The 19791-nt window shown below is 37.4% G+C and overlaps 1 protein-coding gene across 1 annotated transcript in view; it reads right to left on the bottom strand.

The window, feature by feature from the left end:
- The window catches only part of LOC129569410 (inhibitory POU protein), a 39561-nt gene extending 20384 nt beyond the window's left edge, over positions 1–19177 (bottom strand). Inside the window, exons 1-2 of the mRNA XM_055448209.1 lie at positions 19036–19177; positions 14501–15005 (exon numbers count right to left, since the gene is read on the bottom strand). Coding sequence (XP_055304184.1) covers positions 14501–14626 — 126 coding nt within the window. The 5' untranslated portion in view covers positions 14627–15005; positions 19036–19177. The remainder of the gene's footprint in view (positions 1–14500; positions 15006–19035) is intronic.
- Positions 19178–19791: the final 614 nt, after the last annotated feature.

Here is a 19791-nt window from a genome sequence, read left to right as displayed (position 1 = left end):
ATTTTTGTTGCAGCTACTGTTGGAAAAAAAAAACAGTTCAACGCTATCACTGTGCTCCAGTTCTGGTTGGCATTTTAAATGCATTTATGACAATTTTTGATGAAATAGACATTTAATCGAAACGCAAAATGAAAAACCATGGCTCAAGTGTGCCGAGGAAAATCCATATCCGCAATGCATTGGAATATCATACACAAACGAAATCGTAGACAACAACCACGATGACGACGACGACGATGATAGAGCAACCGTACAGACACATACATCAGGGAATCTCAGTGGCGTACAGCATATAGTATAGTAACAATACAGTACACGGTTAGAAATGGCGACATCGATCGATATCCGTGTTGCTTTATGATTGGTTGTTGGGCGGAGAAGCTGAAACACCAACATAAGAGCTCGGTTCGTTCGTTTGCTCCGCGCGCGCCTCTCTCTCTCTCTCTCTCTCTCGCCTATCCATCTCATACACACAAATGCGCTCTCTACACACCGTATGCACGAAATATCGACATCAGTACACAAATTTATACATGAAGCTCGTATTTTATGTATTGTAAACGGGGGGATATATATACCGTATACACACAGTCCAAACAGACGGTGTTGCTGTAACAGTGGCAAGGAGCAAAGGAGCTGAGAGCCAAAGCAGCCAAATGATGTTTGTTGTGCCATTTTTCTCTCTTTCTCTTCTTCTTCTCTCTGTGTGTGTGTCTGTGCATGGTGCTCCTTGTGTTCTTGTTCGTCGTCGGCTTCTTCTTCTTGTGACCATGTATTGCTCTCTTCTTGTGTGCGCTTATTTATTCTGCGTGCGTTCGTTAGACCACATTTAATGTCTATCGTATCCATTTTAAATTTTATCGATTCGATGTTCGTACGGAACTCCTCTCCATATACAATGCATAAAAATGATTGTACACAGACAACAGCGAAAAGAGAGAGAGAGAGAGAGAGAGAGAGAGAGAGAAAACAGTTTTTGGTAAACAAAATTAAAAGGTTTTCCTTTTATTTTTCTGCTACTATTTTCGGTAATGTTTTCGTGGTTACTATTACTTACATTCGTGTATTTAATTATGATGTAACCAGCAATTTCGGAATTTCTCCAAACGAAGCAAACAATCGAAGAGAGAAAATAAAATCCAACCACTTTTTAATAAAAGTCGAAATGAACCACAATTGCATTTCAAGACATGGTTGCACAAATCGTTTCACTCCGTTTCAAACGGACAACAGCCGAACAATCTTTGATACGTATAACCAATCGATATAGCGATAGAAAAGACAATGGAACAACCGAACGGACGAAAACGTCAAGCCAGACACATATCGGCTTGCAAATTGAATTTAGTGAACGCACGTTATGCAACATGCAAAGTGATTACTGCGGAAATGTGCAATGCACTTGTTTCATTCGCTGTCGACCGTATGTATGCATGCAATCGCATCAATTTTCGACATGGACCGAAATAGATTTATTTTATTGTGCCATTCACATTCACAGCAAAATTATTTATTGTGTTGGCGGCGGCTTTAATTTTGAATGATGTTTCATTTGTGCATTGATGATTGTGCAGAGAGAGAGAGAGAGAGAGAGAGAGAGAGAGAGAGAGGCCGACAGAGGCTTGTATTGTTCAATGGTGCAGTTTGAGAGCAGCTTTTCTGGTTTGGCATGCAATCAACCGAATGAAATTTCCTAAACGGCCATTCGCTAGACGGAATAAATGTTCGATTTAATGTCGTTTCGGTTGCATTTATTACATTTGCAATCAATTGCCTGAGCCCAGAATATTGCCAATATTCTGAGGTTGGCATAATCAAATCGCATTCAGATGACGTTTAATTAGATAAAATTATTTATTACTTGGTCGAGCTCGTTCGATATTCTTGATGTGCAGTCGTATACCTGTGTGTGTGTGTGCATGACGCTGCCCTTATGGATTTTGGATCAAGAACATAAATCCTATTTTAAAATATTCCTTTTAAAGGACTTAATAACTCTTTGCCGTAGTCAAACAAACTCGTGCCGTTACATGGATCGTGCATTTGCCCAAGTGCAATTGACAAAAGAAAAAACGAAATGTAAACACACAATGTGTCTCTCCCTTTGACATATGCATGTTAAAATCCATAGCTGCACTTTGGCTCGGTTGTTCAATTTAAAAAAAAAAAACTCGTCGAACGAAACATTCGAAATTGAACGATTCGCTGGAAATACTTAAAACTTAAAGGGTCGACGATTTTGATGAATGGAAACAATATCGGTCGACAATCACATTTCAAGTGGATTCATTGTGCGCGTTGAAACACTGTATGTATTTATTTAGTCATTATAAATCGATTGAAAGGAGGACGAAAAAAGCCTATATTGTTCTTCGTTTTTTTTTATTCTCGACAAGACTGTTTTTCAATTAACACATTTCTTGAAATGTTATGTTGTATTTCGGCTCGTCCTCGACATACAAGAAGAAGCAATTAACGTAAACCCGAAATTGTGTTCGATTCAAATCATGCTCATGTCGTGTTAAGAAAAGGCTGTATTTCCTAGTGTGTATGTGTTTGGCCAGAAGAGAAAAGAGTCACCGAACTTTTCATAAATATTGAATTGTGTGTAATCAAAGAAAAATATTCTGCCACCTTGTTGCGGTGATTTATCACTAAAGAATTCATGCGATTTAATATCATGGTGAGTCGATGATTTTTTTATGACATTTATCATGTTTACATGATTAAAATGAGCCCTTGATCATCGTTTGTTTTTTTCTTTTTTATCCGCTGATATTTTGTGAAGCGACGCAACAACAACAACAACAACAACAATGAGAGAGGGAAAGAAAAACGCAAGCCTCAGAATGTCCGAAGCGACAGAGAAGAACATTGTAAATCAAATCAGTGTTTAAAAATACATGGACGATGTGAATGATTTAAATGTACGTTTTGTGATCACGCAATTCGTATGCAATGAACGTGGTGTGTGTGTGTGTGTGTGTATTCATCATGAGGAAAACGCAAATAGAATGAACTATCATGAAGTTAAATAAGTTTCGGATTTAAAATAAACCCTCGTTCAGAACAGAGAAAAAAGCAGCATTTGAGCAATGAAATGGAAAAAAAGCAGTCAGCCAGTGATTTTGTCACCACCAACACACACACACACACACACACACAGCATACAGTATGTAAATTCAATTTCTTGCAAAGTGTTTATTTATAAATTTATTATTACTTTAGGTTTTACACATCTTTCGGACTCCGTCCGGTTTTTATGTTCGACAGTGCTCAATTTTTTTTCTCCCTCGCTCAAATTGTTGAGTCCCTGCGCTCTTGCCAGTCACTGTGCTCGCTGATTTTTTTTCTCTCGCTTCTTTCTTAGTCGATTTCAACTGTGACTGAGTTGCCGTTATGCACTGTTATTTCGTCGTGTTCCGGCCACAAAATGTGGATAAAATACCGATCGCATGTTTGAGCGCACTGAAACCAGAATGTACACCACTGAAAAGTGTCTTTGTGTTTGTATGCGACGGAGCGAGAGGAAAACAGACAGGCCGACAGAGACACAACGAGTTGATGCGTTTTTGTAGTGTTTTGCCATGTGGATTCACGTGGGTCATATGCCGCATTTCACACATTCATAAATAATAAATTTATGAATTCAAAACTAAAATATAAATTTTGATGCCGAACGCGCAATGTGTGTAACGTCTATACAAATATCACATATCAACCCATCAAATGGACATGATGTTAAATTGGCCGAACAAGAAAAAAACACCAGACACACATACACCCATATGAACACATGGAACTTAGCTCAACTAATGAAACAAAAGCCAGTTTTGAACGAAAAACATCGATGCAATCGATTCAAAACCATTCATTTCCCCATTGAAATCGATTCCATTTCGATGTTTCAATACTTCTGTTGCTGTTGTTGTTTTTTCTTCAATTATTCAATTCCGACACAACGTTATTTTCATCATACCATTGATGAACGGGCCTCGATTTTCTTTTTTTTTCTTCGTCATAGATGATTAGTCAAGTGTGACACACGGTGTGATTCTTCGCCATGATGTCATTTATTATTGAAAGATTTACGCCTCGAACAAAACGGCACTTCAATGAAAATGATATGCAAATGGTTTTAATTACACTTAATGAGCCATATATTCCAAGAAAATTCCACACTCCAGTGTTTAAATGCCGCTTTATCAAGTCTATTTTTGCCCTCGTTCCAAGCGGTTTCGGTCTCAAACGCTTTCATAGAAATTTTGTTAAAATCTTCAATATTCCAAACGATTTCGTTGAAAAATTTCGTTCGAACGAAAATATGGTGGAATTTGTGAAAATTCGATTCTGATCACATGGACAGTAAAAAAATCAAACGATGAGAAAAAGCCATTAACTTAACCATAAAAATGACGATTTTTATTGAGCATCGACTGTTGTTCTTGTTGTATGTATGCGAATTGGAATATCGTAAAAAATGATCGTAATCAAAATGTTGAGAGAAAAAAATTGTACCCGTTACAAATGTTAAGTCATTCGACGCATAAAAGGTGTTGTAGCATTTGGATTTAAGTATCGTTTTGTCAATAAAATCAAATTGTTATGCTACTTCTTATGGTTATGATAACATTGATGCGGCCGCTCGCTCTTTTTAATTCCCATATCAAGGAATTGGCAAGTGACTGGCAATAAAACATGGTGCACATAACGCAACGGGTGAAAAATCTACAAAGATCATTTTAACTTGAGTGTCGCAAATGTCCGATTGAAATAACAAAATGGAAAATTCGCGTAGACAACGATGTAGATGAAAGTGGTGTATGCGCAACGCATCTCACTCGAAAGTAAAAAAATCGAACCACTTTTATCGCATTAACGCAACGTATTTAACATTCAGCTGAGGAAAGAGCAAGAGCTGTAGAATCACTCACTGCCGGAATAAATACACTTGTGTACACGGTACAGTATACGGTACATTGTATCAAATTCATTTTTATAACGGCAAAACATTAAACCACATCACGACCAAGCACCAGATGCACTGGCCACGGTTTATTTTCGCATTTAATAGCATTAAACATGAGTATAAATAAGGATGAAAATAAAAAGAAAAGCGCACTGAACCGTCCGCCATAAAAGTTCGGGCGATGCAAACGTAAAACGATGCGTCACAAGCTTAATCTTTCCAACGATTCGAGACGAAGGGATGGAAAATGGAGCAGAGAGAGCATCTCGAGAGCTATAGGCTTGGATAGGTTGAGAGTGATTGCGAGTAATGCAAAGCATTAACGATAAAATGCCGACCAATCAACAAATTAACGATAAGCTGCTTAAAACATCTTCAACATTTTCAGTTCTATTTAAACAATGTTTTATGTAAGCATTTCGCTTCGCTATCTTTCACATGAATGAAAATTGAAAGGTAATTAATTTGAAACTGGGACATTTTTTTTCTTCCTGAAAAGTTGATCACAAAATTCACAGCATATGCATCACTTCAGTAAATGGTAAAAATACCACCAAAAACTACTACGTTTTTGCCACGGCTGATCTCACATATTCCCACTGGATTTGATATCGATTTTGGTTCATCCGATGCCGTTTTTTATTCAATCGTTCGCTGTTGGAGCGAAAATAAGCATCGTTTAGGCAAAAACAATGATTCCCTCTTCAACGCTGCTGACAGTGAGACACATACTCCTTCTCTTTCTCTCTCTCTCTCTCTCTATCTTGCTCAGCATTTTCTTCCTCGACGTTGTTCGAGGTGCGAGTTGTCTATGCGCACAGAAACATGTTCTGAAGCAATTTTTCATTATCATAATATAGTAGCGAGTTGCATGATACCGTTGTGACGTCTGACTTTCTTATGGCACGAGAGAAGAAAAAAAGAAAGATATTGTATGATGTTTATTCTATCCCATATGAAACATGAAATAACGGCACATTAATGTCAGCACCGACTGAATATGAAAATACATAACACTTTATGTAGATAGAGTACATAAGCATTTTATTTGGTAAACATCGTTCAAATTCATGAGAGAGTTCGAAGCCAAACAAAAACACGAAGCACAATAAAACGACAAATATTCATTTTGCTGCATTGCAACGGCCACGGTTTCAGCGTGTCGGAAAGCTCGAGCAGCATCACATACCGAAATACACAGACACACACCAAAACGAGAAGAAGAAAAACAGCAACAACAACAACAACGAAAGAGTCAAGTCGAACCAGTGGCGTGTATGTGATTCAGAGTTTGAGCCATCATATGTACGAAAAGGATGAATAGAACGGCGCATTCCACCATTACTGTTTTCTTCGATTCCATTAAACCCGTTATCTGTTCCACAGATCTCGTTCATTCATTCGTTGGTTTTGAGTGGTGTAGGTGCGCGAGCGCGCGCGCTTGTGCCAGCGACCGAAACACATCTGAAATCTTGATGACTTTGTTATGCCACTTTCAAGTCGAAAACAGTCGCACAATTTCCGCTTCGCAATTGGTTTTCTTGTAAAGCTATTGTAATCCTATCACTTTGCCAAATGTGCTTCGGTTGCACGATTTTTGGCAAATGTATTCCGTAATTTAATCAGATGTTTTCTCCAAAATTACAGTAAAAATCTCCATGTCTCTCTGCTCCATTCACTTGCCATGTCAACCGAAAATGTCGCACTAAAAATGCATTTACAGTTCAAATGTAAGACAAGAGTCGAACGAACGAAAACTGAAATGTCAAGCATAATCTAGTCAAATTCGTGAGGTCTACTTCATTATATCGTCGTCGAAAATCTTTTGATATGGAAATTCACCTCTTTTTTGTACGCTTTGGCTGGCATAAGAACAGCACAGCAAATACAGTTGAACTAAAAACGTCGCATATTTTTCCCCAAAAATAAAACGAACAACTGAAAAATCAAAACGAACGAAAATATAAATGGAAATTTTCTTTAAGAAATTGTGTGTTGCAGTCCAGAAAGTTTTGCGCGCTCTCCCTCTACAGAGCCATAACGAAGGCACTTATTCTGATGAATAATTTATCACCTTTCAAAAATATCAAAAAGTAAACACATTGCCATTGGAAATATGGAGAAAGAATGAGAAAAATAAGAAAAAGAAGAAGAAGACGACGACGACGAAAAAGACAACAGCACGACAAATGAATATGAAAAGCGATGACATGAATGCTACCATCTCAGGTTCAGAAATACAAAGGTTTCTGTTTATTTTTCCTTAGATCCAATTCGAAATCGAGAAAACTTTATCCTCTCAACCTTCTTATTTTTTTACTGTGTGAATAGGCCTTTATTTCTTATTTGTTGAAATGATTGAATCCCATGTTTTGGATTTGGGAGGTGGATCCGGAAAATTCATAAGAATCCGGAAAATAATATTCAAATTAATTGAAAATTGGATAATTTTGCAGCATTCTCCATTGAATGTTATTAAAATAAGTTTGGAAAATCACCCTCCTCCACAGCAAGTTGTGCTTCTTGCAACAATAACTATGATTGTAGCCGGTTGTTAACAAAGGGATATTGCAACTTTTTTGACCAGAAAAAACGCCATCTTACGTCGTGCCCGTAAATTATTTTACTGTACATTTCGATGGTAGAGCTTGAACAAAAGTTCAACACTATGCATAAACTTAGAAAGAGCTTGATAAACTTGATGAAATACATATATTTTATGGTAGTTGCAATACCCCTATGGTTGTTAAAATGCTCGAACCTTTCGTGAGGCAGCCAAATTTATCGTTCATTTATCGTGTTGCGGTTTGAATGGGCTCAAATTATCTCGTAGCGCCTCTTTTTTTCTCTAAGTAAATTTCCGAAAATGTTCGACAAATGATATCGTCTTGATGAAGTTATGAAGGCAAACCGATTATTATAAATGGAAGAGAATCTATTTTGGCCGGGTCTTGGGTCGAACACAACATAAACACATAGTATAATTTCCAGTATAATCGGATGTGTCTAATTTTCGAAAATGATGTCGGAACTTAGGAAAATTCCAAAATGTAATTACGATGAATATTATGCCGTTTATTGCTCGTATAAAGGTTACACAATAATTTCGGCCTTGTTTTTTTTCTCGGCTCGCTACTTGAAATTTGCTGTTTCGTGCCGAGCATGGAGGATCTAAATTTCTATTATATATAATCGAAGTTTTGATTAAACACGCAGTCAAGCGTACTAATTTTGGTGTAGACAATATTTTATCGTGCCACTTTCGACCTCAAACATATACACACAGACTCGGCAAATCAGGTAGAATATGGTAGTACAGAAAAAGCCCAATCGGACAAATCCAAGCCTTTCTCAAACAAGCTGCCGGTTATTTTTCCGATGTGGCGTAACCCCTCCAGGCGCAACAATCAAAAGCCAATAAATAAATTTTGTTCCTTAATAATGGTAATGAAATCCATGCCTATGATAATAGAAAAGAAGAGAGGTGGAAGAAATTGCTTCGAGCAAATTATGTCGAGAAGGTAAATGCAATAATTTCCACAGACATTTCGTGCCACCGGTCGACAATGACGGCGACGACGACGTCGACGACGACGTCGACGACGACGACGACGTCGTAATAAAAACAACGGCACTCCACCGCAAAACTTTTCTAATGCAGCTTATTTGATTTTGGCCTGGTGTTTCTCGCTCTCTCACTCTTGCTTCTTGTTCAGTCGACCAGAATGGCTAAATGCTACAAGATTACAGCCCACCATCGGACGAATCAAAATGTCGTGCGGGTAATTTCAGCTATTGTCTGCTGAATACTTAGTCGACTGCATTAACTACTACTTGGAGTTTTCGGATCGGACGCGTCTGACAGAGAGAAGACATGTGCTTTTTGAATGCGGGCAAACTACTCGGCATAATGCATGCTGCTAATCACAGAAACGGAAAGCCAAAAACTCTCCGGTAATTGGATGTTCGACGAGAATTAATCCTAATTTGTTGTCATTTAATTGTTTTTTACGATTGATTATGATAATTAATAACAATTACCAGAAATTTATTCGAACCCAGTTCGTTTGCGATGGCAAAAGTTCATTCTAATTTTCCAATGCATTTGATTTTGATTTTGATGCAATGAAGCCACTTTTTCAAAACGATAACCGCCACATCAACTTTTACGAAAGTTCCACCATTCAAAACTCTATCGAATAGTTTGGTTTAAAGTTTTTTATTCGGTTGATGTTGTTGCTGTTGTTGGTTGGACGGAAAAACTTTTCTAAACTCCACACACATCGCAACTGACGAAAAAAAATACTTCGTTTGTGTCCAATGGAACGTGTAAACGATGAACGTACATGAATTGAAGAGGTTGGGAAATTGTAAAATGTATCGCATGTGTGAAATAAGTTTGTGCGTGTTTTGCTCTTTGTCGATGTGGAAGTGCGAGTGATACAGCCAAAATTACATGAATTTCTAGCCACGGAAATGTTATAGCCGCACCAGAGAGTACATTCACAGCATTTCGAAAACTTAATCAACGAACTAAAGCCGCTTTACTTGTATGGGGTGAGAGGGAAAACGAGAGGATGACAAAGAGCGAACGACAACTAAAAAACAATGGAAAAGCGATTGATAGTACATTCAACCAACCTTAAACAGCGAAAAAATCGATGTGTCGTGGAGACATTGGCATAACATGTAAGCTTCGAATGTTCATGAATTGTGTGTGCATCACATTTATCTGTCCATTTTCGTTGTGCATACGCGTTCGCCATCGTACAATCAGAATTTTCAGAATTGCGACAAGGTGAGCGAGCAATGGAGAGATGGTGTGAGCTTTGAGCGGTTGCCGTTTGATAATGGTGATTTCACATTCGACTGGTAGCTCTTCTTCAAATGCACTTTTCTCTCTCTCTCTCTATCTCTTTCGCAAACACATTACAAAACGATCTTCTGCGAAACATAAAGCCTTCGAACTACATAATCAACATACCAATTTTCAATAAATGTACGACTCAAAGAAAATGGGAAAAGGAACAAAAAAAAAACAACAACAACAACGGACGAGCGAACACGATGAGAAACGCCAAAACACAACATACATATGAATCGATGCGTATGTACGATAGAATTTTTTTCCCGTGTGTTGTTCAATGGATCGAGTCAATAAACGAGGCACATTGTGTAGTGTGTAGCATTTATCATTTCCCCATGGGACGCTCAGCAACGAACAGGCCAAGAGCGAGGGTGCACTGCACACAACAGAATGAAAAATACTCACAAAACGAAAACAAACACGAGAGGAAAAAGAAATGTTTTTTCCTGTACTTTGAAAATCTACATACAGCTCAACAACGCCACACACAACACCGCGCTCGAGCGCTACTGCTGCTGCCTAGGCTGCTGCTACTACTGCTGACGATGGTTCGCTTTTTTCCTGAGCCATATACGCCACATACGCAAGCACACATTATCATCGTAGCAAAAAGGCCAAAAACTACACACATCGACACTCTCCCGCTCTCCTGCTCTCTCGAACCAACCAGCAAAACAGTTTTCATAACAGATATTATAGACATTAGTGGTGCGTATATGGCGATGGATATGAATGGATTTTCCATTAAATTGAAGGCACTTTATTTGCTTTTCCTCTCTCTCTCTCTCTCTCTCTCTCTCTCTCACTTTTGAGCTCGTTCTCTCCCCCCCCACACACACACACACACACACACACACACACACACACACACACACATACACACACACACACACACATACGCGCTGTGTCTCTATAAGCTTGGTTGAATTGGCAAGCGAACGAGCGCAAAATTATATCCTAGGTAAAAATAAAATGGAAAAACTCGACTTCCAAGCCAAAAAGGATTTTATATATGGTTGATGATTTTTTTCTCGTGCTCTATCTCCGGTTGGGATGGAAAGTATTGCGATGAGAGTCGAGTCGGCTCGATGTTCATTTTATTGTACATAGAAGCTTTTCCATTTGGTTGTTGGTACCGCTTTGCAAATGTCGAGCACACCGGAGAGAAAGAAAAAAAAACGTACACAAGAACGAGCCAGAGATTAATAAGCGCGTATAAACCGATTGTTCGCATCAAATCTCCAAAATGAACATGGTTGAAATTGAGCGAACGAGATAATAATTTAAGCAGATTTAGTTTCCGCTTGGGAAACTCGCACCGGACCAGAGATCGATCTATATTTTAATGCACTTATTTTAATATAGTGGTCAAAACGGAACCCATTATCAAATGTGATTTCCATGATCTTTCCTCTTTCGAAAGCAAATCCGGAAGTGGACGGCAAATGCGAAAAATCCGAATGGAAAATCGAAAGGGAACTGAAGTCCCAGAAAAAAAAACATTATAGCCTTAACTTGTCCATTGAATTGGATGAAAGTCAATTTCCGATCGGTCGGCTTTATTTCATTTCAAATCTGACTATCGGCTGGACCTCTCATCGAATTGCTGAACAAAATTGTTCATCTGCGGAAAATCTCGTAATCACAATCCAAACAAGTGGCCCAATGTTGTGGTCGATGGAAAATACAAAAAAATAAACTTAATTACAATGCTACAAATTCGATCCAATTTGCGGTGAAATGAAACTGATTATGTGCTAATATTTATAATGATTTGTTAAACAATGCTGAAACTTCTTAATTTTGTGGTGTGGAAATTAAAAGAGTCGCCGCCCATTGAGCGCAGGGAGTTGCACAGACTAGGACAAATGAGCGTAGAGAAAGAGAAAAAAATGGGAGTGAAAGTGAGATAGCGAGCGGCTAGAGAAAAAGAAAAAGTAGAAAAATGAGACGTAGTTAAAGAAAACACATAGACATTGACCCGTCACTTATTCGGTACTTTCTCTTGACAACGCGTTGCGGTTTAACCCCGAAAATTTACCGAGTAATTTGTGAAATGAATGAAGTCATTACAAGTAGCAAAACGGGACATTATTTATCCCGAAACCGAACCGAACCGAAGGCGAAAATATATTACAATTATTAATGTGAAGCCATTTTTTACCGGTTCTGCATTAAGCCTGCAACAGCATCGTCAGTGTATTTATGGGTTCTCACACACCCAGAAGAGAAGAAGCAAAAAAGAGAAAAATCACAGGATGCTTGCAATGCGCACACAAAGCACAGAACACACCAAGACCCATGGCAAAGTAATAACTTTCAAGACAACGAATTATTTTCTAATTTAATTTGACATCGTATTTATTATTTGTTGTTCCAAAAAGGTTGTTCGGTTGCAAACAGACAAATGAATAGACTTAATTACGGCGTGCTGTGTTTTCGTTTTGATTAAGTGGTTGCAACAAGAGCTCACTTAAACGGCACAGAGTAATGAGCAAGACAATGGTGGTAGATCGAGAGAAAGTAATTAATCATCGGCCGAACGAATGGTGGCGGTGGCAGCAGCGAAGGCGGCCATGGATTTACTGTGAATTTGCCAAGCAATTCAATAGACGTTTACTTCATTTGGCTCGTCATTTTTACAACTTCATAAAGGTGCTGTTAAATAAATTGAGATCATTACAATTGGGTCGTAATTTTCACGACAAACACAATTAACGACTTTTGATTTACGAAGACACTCATTGCATTGGTTCGGCGCTTGCAATATTCATAATTCAATTTCTGATAAGACAGAGAGAGAGAGAAAGAGAGTGAGAGAGATGAAGGTTAAAAAAGGGCACAAAAGAACACGGGCGTTTGCAATGCAAAAAAGTGACAATGTTGAAAGTGGGCAAATTGAAGTGCCGTCACAAGAGCAGCAAAGTTTTGCCGTGCACATCATTTAGATTTTTGCTTTTTTGTGTGTGACTTTCGTAAACCAATTAAACTGAATAATTAAGCAGTGCCGTGTGTTTTTTTTCCTTCTCTTTGCTTCTTCTTCTGGCTGTTGAAGTACAAGTCGTCTAAATAAAAAGAAAATGTCGCACAAACTTGAAGAAGATAAATGTGTCAACGCCATTTTCTGTGGAAAAAGATCGCCGAAGCGAGTAATGTGACAGCCAAGATAAATAAAATTTCAACTGTGAAAAACATATATGTATACGTAGTGGCATCTTTGCCATCGTCTGCTGCTCTTCTAAATGACGTGAATTGCTGGCGAAAATCAATGTCTCGACAAGGTAAATTTGAGCTAGGAAAAATCATGAGAATAATTGACATTTTCTTTCAACTTTGACTTCTACTCTTCGTATTTTTATCGTGTTTTTTTTCTGCCATTTCATTCTTGTTTCCATTTTATTGCTTGACAATCGTTGCTTATTCTCTCGCATTGGATCGAAATGTCGATTCGATCGGTGAATCAGTGTCACTGTAACAACGTTAAGAAAGTTGCTTTTATTATTTATTCGGACGACAACTGCTTTTGCTTTGGTCTTCAGAATCAACCGGAGCGACTAAGTGTTTTGGCGTGTGTGTGTGTGTGTGTGTGTGTGCCTGTTTGTGAATGTCTTCGGTTGTGTATTTTTCGGTGGTAATTATCGTCTCGATAAATTTGTATTGACAACTTGGCGAGTTTGTAAATTTTTTATTAGCATTGTCTTCTGCTTTAAAAGACGAACCGATAAAAAACCAAGCAGCATTGACGCATCTTATTGGCACGTCGAACTTAGTGCAAAAATAAAATCAAATACAGATACCAACATCCCATCCCCTTCAGTGCCTTTTTTGTTTGTTCGTGTTGTATTTTCCATGTGGGATTGCAATTGTTCGAATATCCGAAGTTCATCTAATAGATGTCATCTGTACATGAGAATCGCTTCAAATACTCCACTCTCGCTACTTCTCTCTCTCTCTCTCGATCGATCGATCGCTTTTTTCTGGCACTGCCGATTCGAATAAATGAGTGAAAGCGCGCGCGCGTGTGTATGAGTGAGCGGGCATTGCCAACGCACAATGCACACGCTACACGCAAAACACATAATCGCCGTATAGAAAAGTAAGTCGAGAGAAACTTGAAATGATATATAATATAACCTTCATTAAATATTCAAATAACACCGACATCTCTTCAGTTCTTCATTCGATGTTGTCGTTTTATTCTGTAATACGGTTTCTGTGTTCCATTCGACAATCCAGACTTTGTCTCGCTCTGTCTCTCTCCCTCTCACTGTGTGTTGCTCTGGATTTTGCTTTTTTGTTTTGTATTGTGTCAAATATATTCTCAATTAAGGCGACAAACAGCACAAACGAATGAACGAACGAAAAAAAAATCAAGTGATTAGACATCTCTCTCGCATCGAACTTGTTAATTCGGAAGATGGCAAATGGCGACATATGAACTCAATTAATGGCAAATTTTCGTAAAACATACAAATTACAAGCAAGGTAACTTTGAATCTCCGGTCGTTTTCTACATTTAGTGATTTCATCTTATAGCTAGCACAAAAATGAATCTGTCGGAAATTTGTCGCTCATCTCTGAAGATGACGACGAATCAAACACACACACACACACAGAGAGAGAGAGAGGGAGTGGGAGAACGCAAAAAGAAATCGGGTACTTACCGATGGATTACCCATGCATCGTCGCATTTGATCGGGTGCTCGATATGACGGACTGTATCGGCCGGGAAAGCAGCCACTTGAACTCATTTTCATTTTATCGGGTGATGGATACATGGACATTGTCATGCATCCACCGTTGAAATCCTCTTCCAGTTTTAACGCCTTAGCGGCGTCAAATGGCGTTGGCGAATAAATTTTGAATTTTTTTCTATATACACCGTTATGAAATGAAAATTTATTTGCCGCTTTGCTTGTTTCTATCGACGACTCTTTAACGGCGGTGCGCTTTTTCGTTTGTGCAAATCAAATTTTACCGAGTTTTAATCGTCTAATGCACAAATAAATCAACTTTTGAACGAATTGTTCACGAAATGTCTTTTTTTTTGCAAATTTTTTACTCTCACTTCTTTTTCGATTTTTCAAAGCGCATTTGCTGTTGCGTGAGTTGATTTGAAAATTTTCATCTTGAATCGATTTTCCCGTTGAAAACGAACCGTGATCGTGCCTAAATATGCAATGAGAAGAAAAAGAAGATTGAAATAGGTTAAAAATTAAGCTCTTATGGATTGTTTTTAGATTTTCAAGGCAAAACGATAATAAAATAGTCTTCTGAAGAAGGATTTTACGAGTAAAAACCTCGTTAATTATGGCATATGTGCCAATGTAAGCAACATAGCCAGTCTCTCTCCGTCTCTCGAATAAATAACATTAAATTAACATCTTTTTGCGTCTAAACTGATTGCCGGTCGACGACACCGTTTCCCTACAACTTAACCGTAGCCACCCACAATTGCATTCACGCTCTTTCCACTGTATATATTTATTGCTATATGATCAATTCGCGATTTTTTTTTACTTATGGAAATAACGAGTCCTTATGGGAATCTCTGTCCATTTAGAACATTAATTTATTTTTTCCGTTTTTTCATTCGATTCTGTTTATTCCGTGCATTTCATTTTATGAAAAATTAATTAAATTCCATTTTCAACTCTAATAGTTAAAATTTTCTTTTCGTTTCGTTTGTGCATAAATAAATGTCTATTTGAACTTTCTTCCATTAGAATATTAGAAATAAAAAAAAAGTTTAGAAAATTCTCTGCAATTTCGAAGCAAGTTGTTTTTCAGCGATTTTTAATTGCTTTTCATGAGTGTTTTTGTTGTTGTTGCTAAAAACACTAGTGTCATTTGCATAGGATATAATTAATCCCCATTAGCAATTAGAAGAAATTGAAAATGGCATTTCAAAATGGAGTAGGACGGATCACAGTGTATAAAGTGGTTAATTTATTGAAAATCCGACCATTGTTGTTTGAGCGAATAGAACAGCACTAAACAAATTGCAAACAAAAACAGGAACAAAAAAAAATCACCACAACACGTTGGAAAAACAAATGATGAAAAATAAATGTGGAAAAATGTTTTGAAGTAGTGAATTAAAAAAATGATTATTTCAAATGAAATCTCAATATTTGCATGGATTATTCATCACAATGTGATGGCAATAATATTTTATTAAAGTCATTTTCAATAATTCGTGTGTGGGCTACTCCTTTTGCTCTTCGTTCATGGACTATGATCGCGCACGCGGCGCCTGCCACGAATAGAAAACAACAACATTCGAATGGCAATGAATGGTTTAGATGTACAAACGGTGCAAAATATGTCGTGCTTATGGAAAAATAGAATTATGATAATAATAAATAAACGGTTTTCCATAATTTATTTGTCGTAACATGACGGAAGTCATCATTTCAAACCATATTTTGCTAAACATTTTTTTTTTTCACTGACTGCCATTCATAACACACATCCACACATGATGAGTGGGATGAGAGAAACGTAAAATAAAGTAACCATTTGTTTGTTTCGAGTATTATCGTTGATTGGTCTTCGACATCCATTACATGCAATCACTATCATCATTATCGATAGTATCGCAATCACAATTCAAATGCACACTCACACCCATACACACACACACCGAATATTTCTCGCCGCTTTGAATCAATTTGTTTGAGATAATAATTGCATTGATTTTTAAAATGATAGTCGCGGTTTGGTAACATTTCGGGGGGAACAATCAATTCACACAATCGTTCCATAAAAATAGAAACCACACAATTCGTTTTTCCTCCCCAAAACCACCATACCGAAACGATTTTCTTCTCATCGAAGTAATTTTATTTAGTTGCTATTGCTATTGTAAATAAAATAGGGTATTTTTGTGTTTTACATAATAGCGGAAGCTTTTTAATTGCTGAAAAGTGTAGTTTTTTGATTCATCGACGAGGAAAACGAATATAAAACCCCAATCATTGTTATTTGAAATAGAAGTAAAGACAGATTATCAGGAAAATGGTTTATAGCCAAAGATAGTCTATAGAAAATATTCACTTTTCAATCTTAGTCCAAATGTTCGAAACTCAAACAAAAGCTTGGACACCGTAACATCTTAAGAAATCGGACGTTTTTTTTCAATCTTCCGAAACAGTGGTCGTGTAAAGGTAAAAAAAAATTTAGATAATTATTAGAATTAAATAAATTAAGTCGGTGTATAATAACTGAATGTAGGATTAATGTGTGGGTCTTGTGTTAAATTTGAAACGCTTTGTTTGTTATTTGTTGTGAAACGCTTCAAACGACGTGCCGACGGCACGCACATCAATTGACTCTGGATTTTCCACTTCATTTGATAAATTCGGCCATGTTTTTACTTTCTCCTACCCAAAACTGGACAAAAGACAACCAAATTACACCCGTTCCGGAGAATTGAGTCAATGTCAGTAATTTTACTATCAATTAAAAAGTCGTGTATGGATTTTTTTCCATTTCTCCATTCGATTTTCCATTAAACCCTCAAAAACACGTCATTTCAATGAATGGTCAAATAAATTTGGCTACCCAAAGCGACGGACTATTCCGAAAGCAAAAAAGCGGAAACGAAAATCGAGCGAAAAAAAAATGGACTTGATACATACGGGTTTGGAGTGGAGTGCAACCACGGAAAAGCATACACAAATCCACATAAGCACAGCACCGGCTATGTACTTGAGACACATACAAAATGAATGTGCCCGATGAATAAATAAAAAGCATTTAATACTTTTGAATTATGATCGATGTCTCTATCAGATGAAGCGCATCCGATAAGCTTACACATATGGCTCAATCTGAGACTGCCGACTCGAATGGCTCTCGGGACGGGCGTACGCGAGACGCGAGAAGAGGATAGTGTGAAAAATTACGAATGACATGAACTCTCACTCTCTATGCCTACATAGGCTCCAAAATGTCATTTCATGCGAGGAGCAGAAAAAAGAGAAAGAGAAACACATTCCCAATAAAATCAGGAAACAGAACAGTGGAAAAAATGATATGATAATTCACCAGCGTATTCAAAATTGTTTGTGTACGCATATTCAAGTACATAAACAAATAGATCGAACGTAAACTCGACAGGACGACAAAGAGACTACGGAGCAAAGGAGAGCAAGAGGGAAAGAGAGAGAGAGAGAGAGTGATTGAGTGAGTACGATGGAAGAGATCCACACAACGATATGATAAGCGCAGCTATGCGGCAGCGACAGCACCAGCACAAGAAAATCATTAAATTTTTATATGGGAAAATAATAAATAAAAAATTAAAACCGACTAACTGGATGACGATATGTTTGTATGCATGTCTTACAACCTGATCGTGAACAGTGTAAATGTGTTGTTCACTGCCATATAATTATGTGCAGCACTCACGGATGAATTATCACATAGTTCGTTTATGTGCTGGGATTTTTTTTTCTGTTCTGTCGCGCGTTTCTTCTTTCATTCGTTTAATTGCAAACTTTTTTTCTCGTACTCTCGCTGTCCTTTTGTAAACATTAATATATGAGTATGGAAAATCCTGCGTTTGTGGAAACGACAAGTGACAATTTTTTTTTGACTTTTTCTGCGATGAAGTCATATCAAACAAAATGGGTGAAAGGCAACAATAAAAAGAGATTCTTCCATTACTAGATCTTTATTTAACTAAAGATTAGCTTTTATGCACAATTTTTCAGTTTTATTTGGCTTTTTTTTATAGAGTTATGGATTCTTTTCTCTTTAATTTTCTATTTTCAGTATATCGTTTTAGTAGATTTCATCAAAAGTCTTTTCTATTATTCATTAGTAAGATCAAAGTCTTTCAATTATCGTCCAATAGTTGATTACTCCAATTTTTCAACCAATGAAAACTCACGATAAAAAAAAATTACTCAATCAAAGTTGTTTATTGAAAACGAGACACTTTTTAAACACGAGCAGTTACATTTCTTCGTTGTTTCTTCAAAAACAATTTACTTAATTTAAATTCTACACGAAAACGAAGAATTGGAGAGAAAAAAAATCGGTATCATATACCAAACTATTGAAAGCAAACTTGAAAAATACCAGACAAAAATTTCACTAGCCTTAAAAAAAGACGAAGAAAAAAAACAGTTTTAGAGAGAGAGAAATGAAAAAAAAACAAACAAAATTAAGTGAAAATATTAACAAAAACCTTTTGTCTTGATTTTCTGATGGTTGATAGAGTCAACGTTGTTCGAAAACGAGACTAATGAAACTTGAGCAAATTGTTCACACAAAGTATTCAGAGTTTGGTATTTTCACTTCGATCGGTGCACCAACAAATTCAACCAGCAACTTTCGACGGTTTATTGAAACTGAACCCATGAACCATTTTCTTCAATCGACCATGTATTGTATTTTCACGGAGCGACTGTGATATTCGACAATGTCGAAAGTAACAACACGCAAACGGTATATTGTGTATATGACGACACAAACAAATCCAGCACCGTAACGCACAACAAAGCCGAGAAATATACCGAATGGAAAAGAAGGGCCGCAGCAACAGCAACAGTAGCAGTAGCAGGAGGACAACAATCGTTCATATCAATAGAGATAGAAGCTAGTATGGTTTGCGTCGTTGCATTCGTGCCTCTTCACTGTTGGTGGCGGCGGTGAAAGAGCGAGAGAGAGTTCATGAGCACAGTAGAAACAACGAGAGAGAATACAAAAAAAAGGAACAGCCACCTCTGCGCCTTCTTCGTTAGTATGAGTATTTTTCCCTAGTTGGACCCGATTTCGAAAGCGAGCAAAATGACTTGAGCTCTCTGGAAAATGCCAACGAAAATAAACGTAAAAAGAATACTGTGTTAAGAGAGCGTACAAACCGATCGGCAAAGCGAAAAGGAGCAGAAAGGGAAAACATCCAAAACATTTACAAAACTCAAGCATGGTTGGACTGGCGCAT

The sequence above is a fragment of the Sitodiplosis mosellana genome, unplaced genomic scaffold (assembly GCF_009176505.1).
Source record: "Sitodiplosis mosellana isolate CC-2019 unplaced genomic scaffold, AAFC_SMos_1.0 Smas_scaffold_30, whole genome shotgun sequence".
Taxonomy (NCBI): domain Eukaryota; kingdom Metazoa; phylum Arthropoda; class Insecta; order Diptera; family Cecidomyiidae; genus Sitodiplosis; species Sitodiplosis mosellana.
This window is presented reverse-complemented; position numbering and strand designations above follow the sequence as displayed.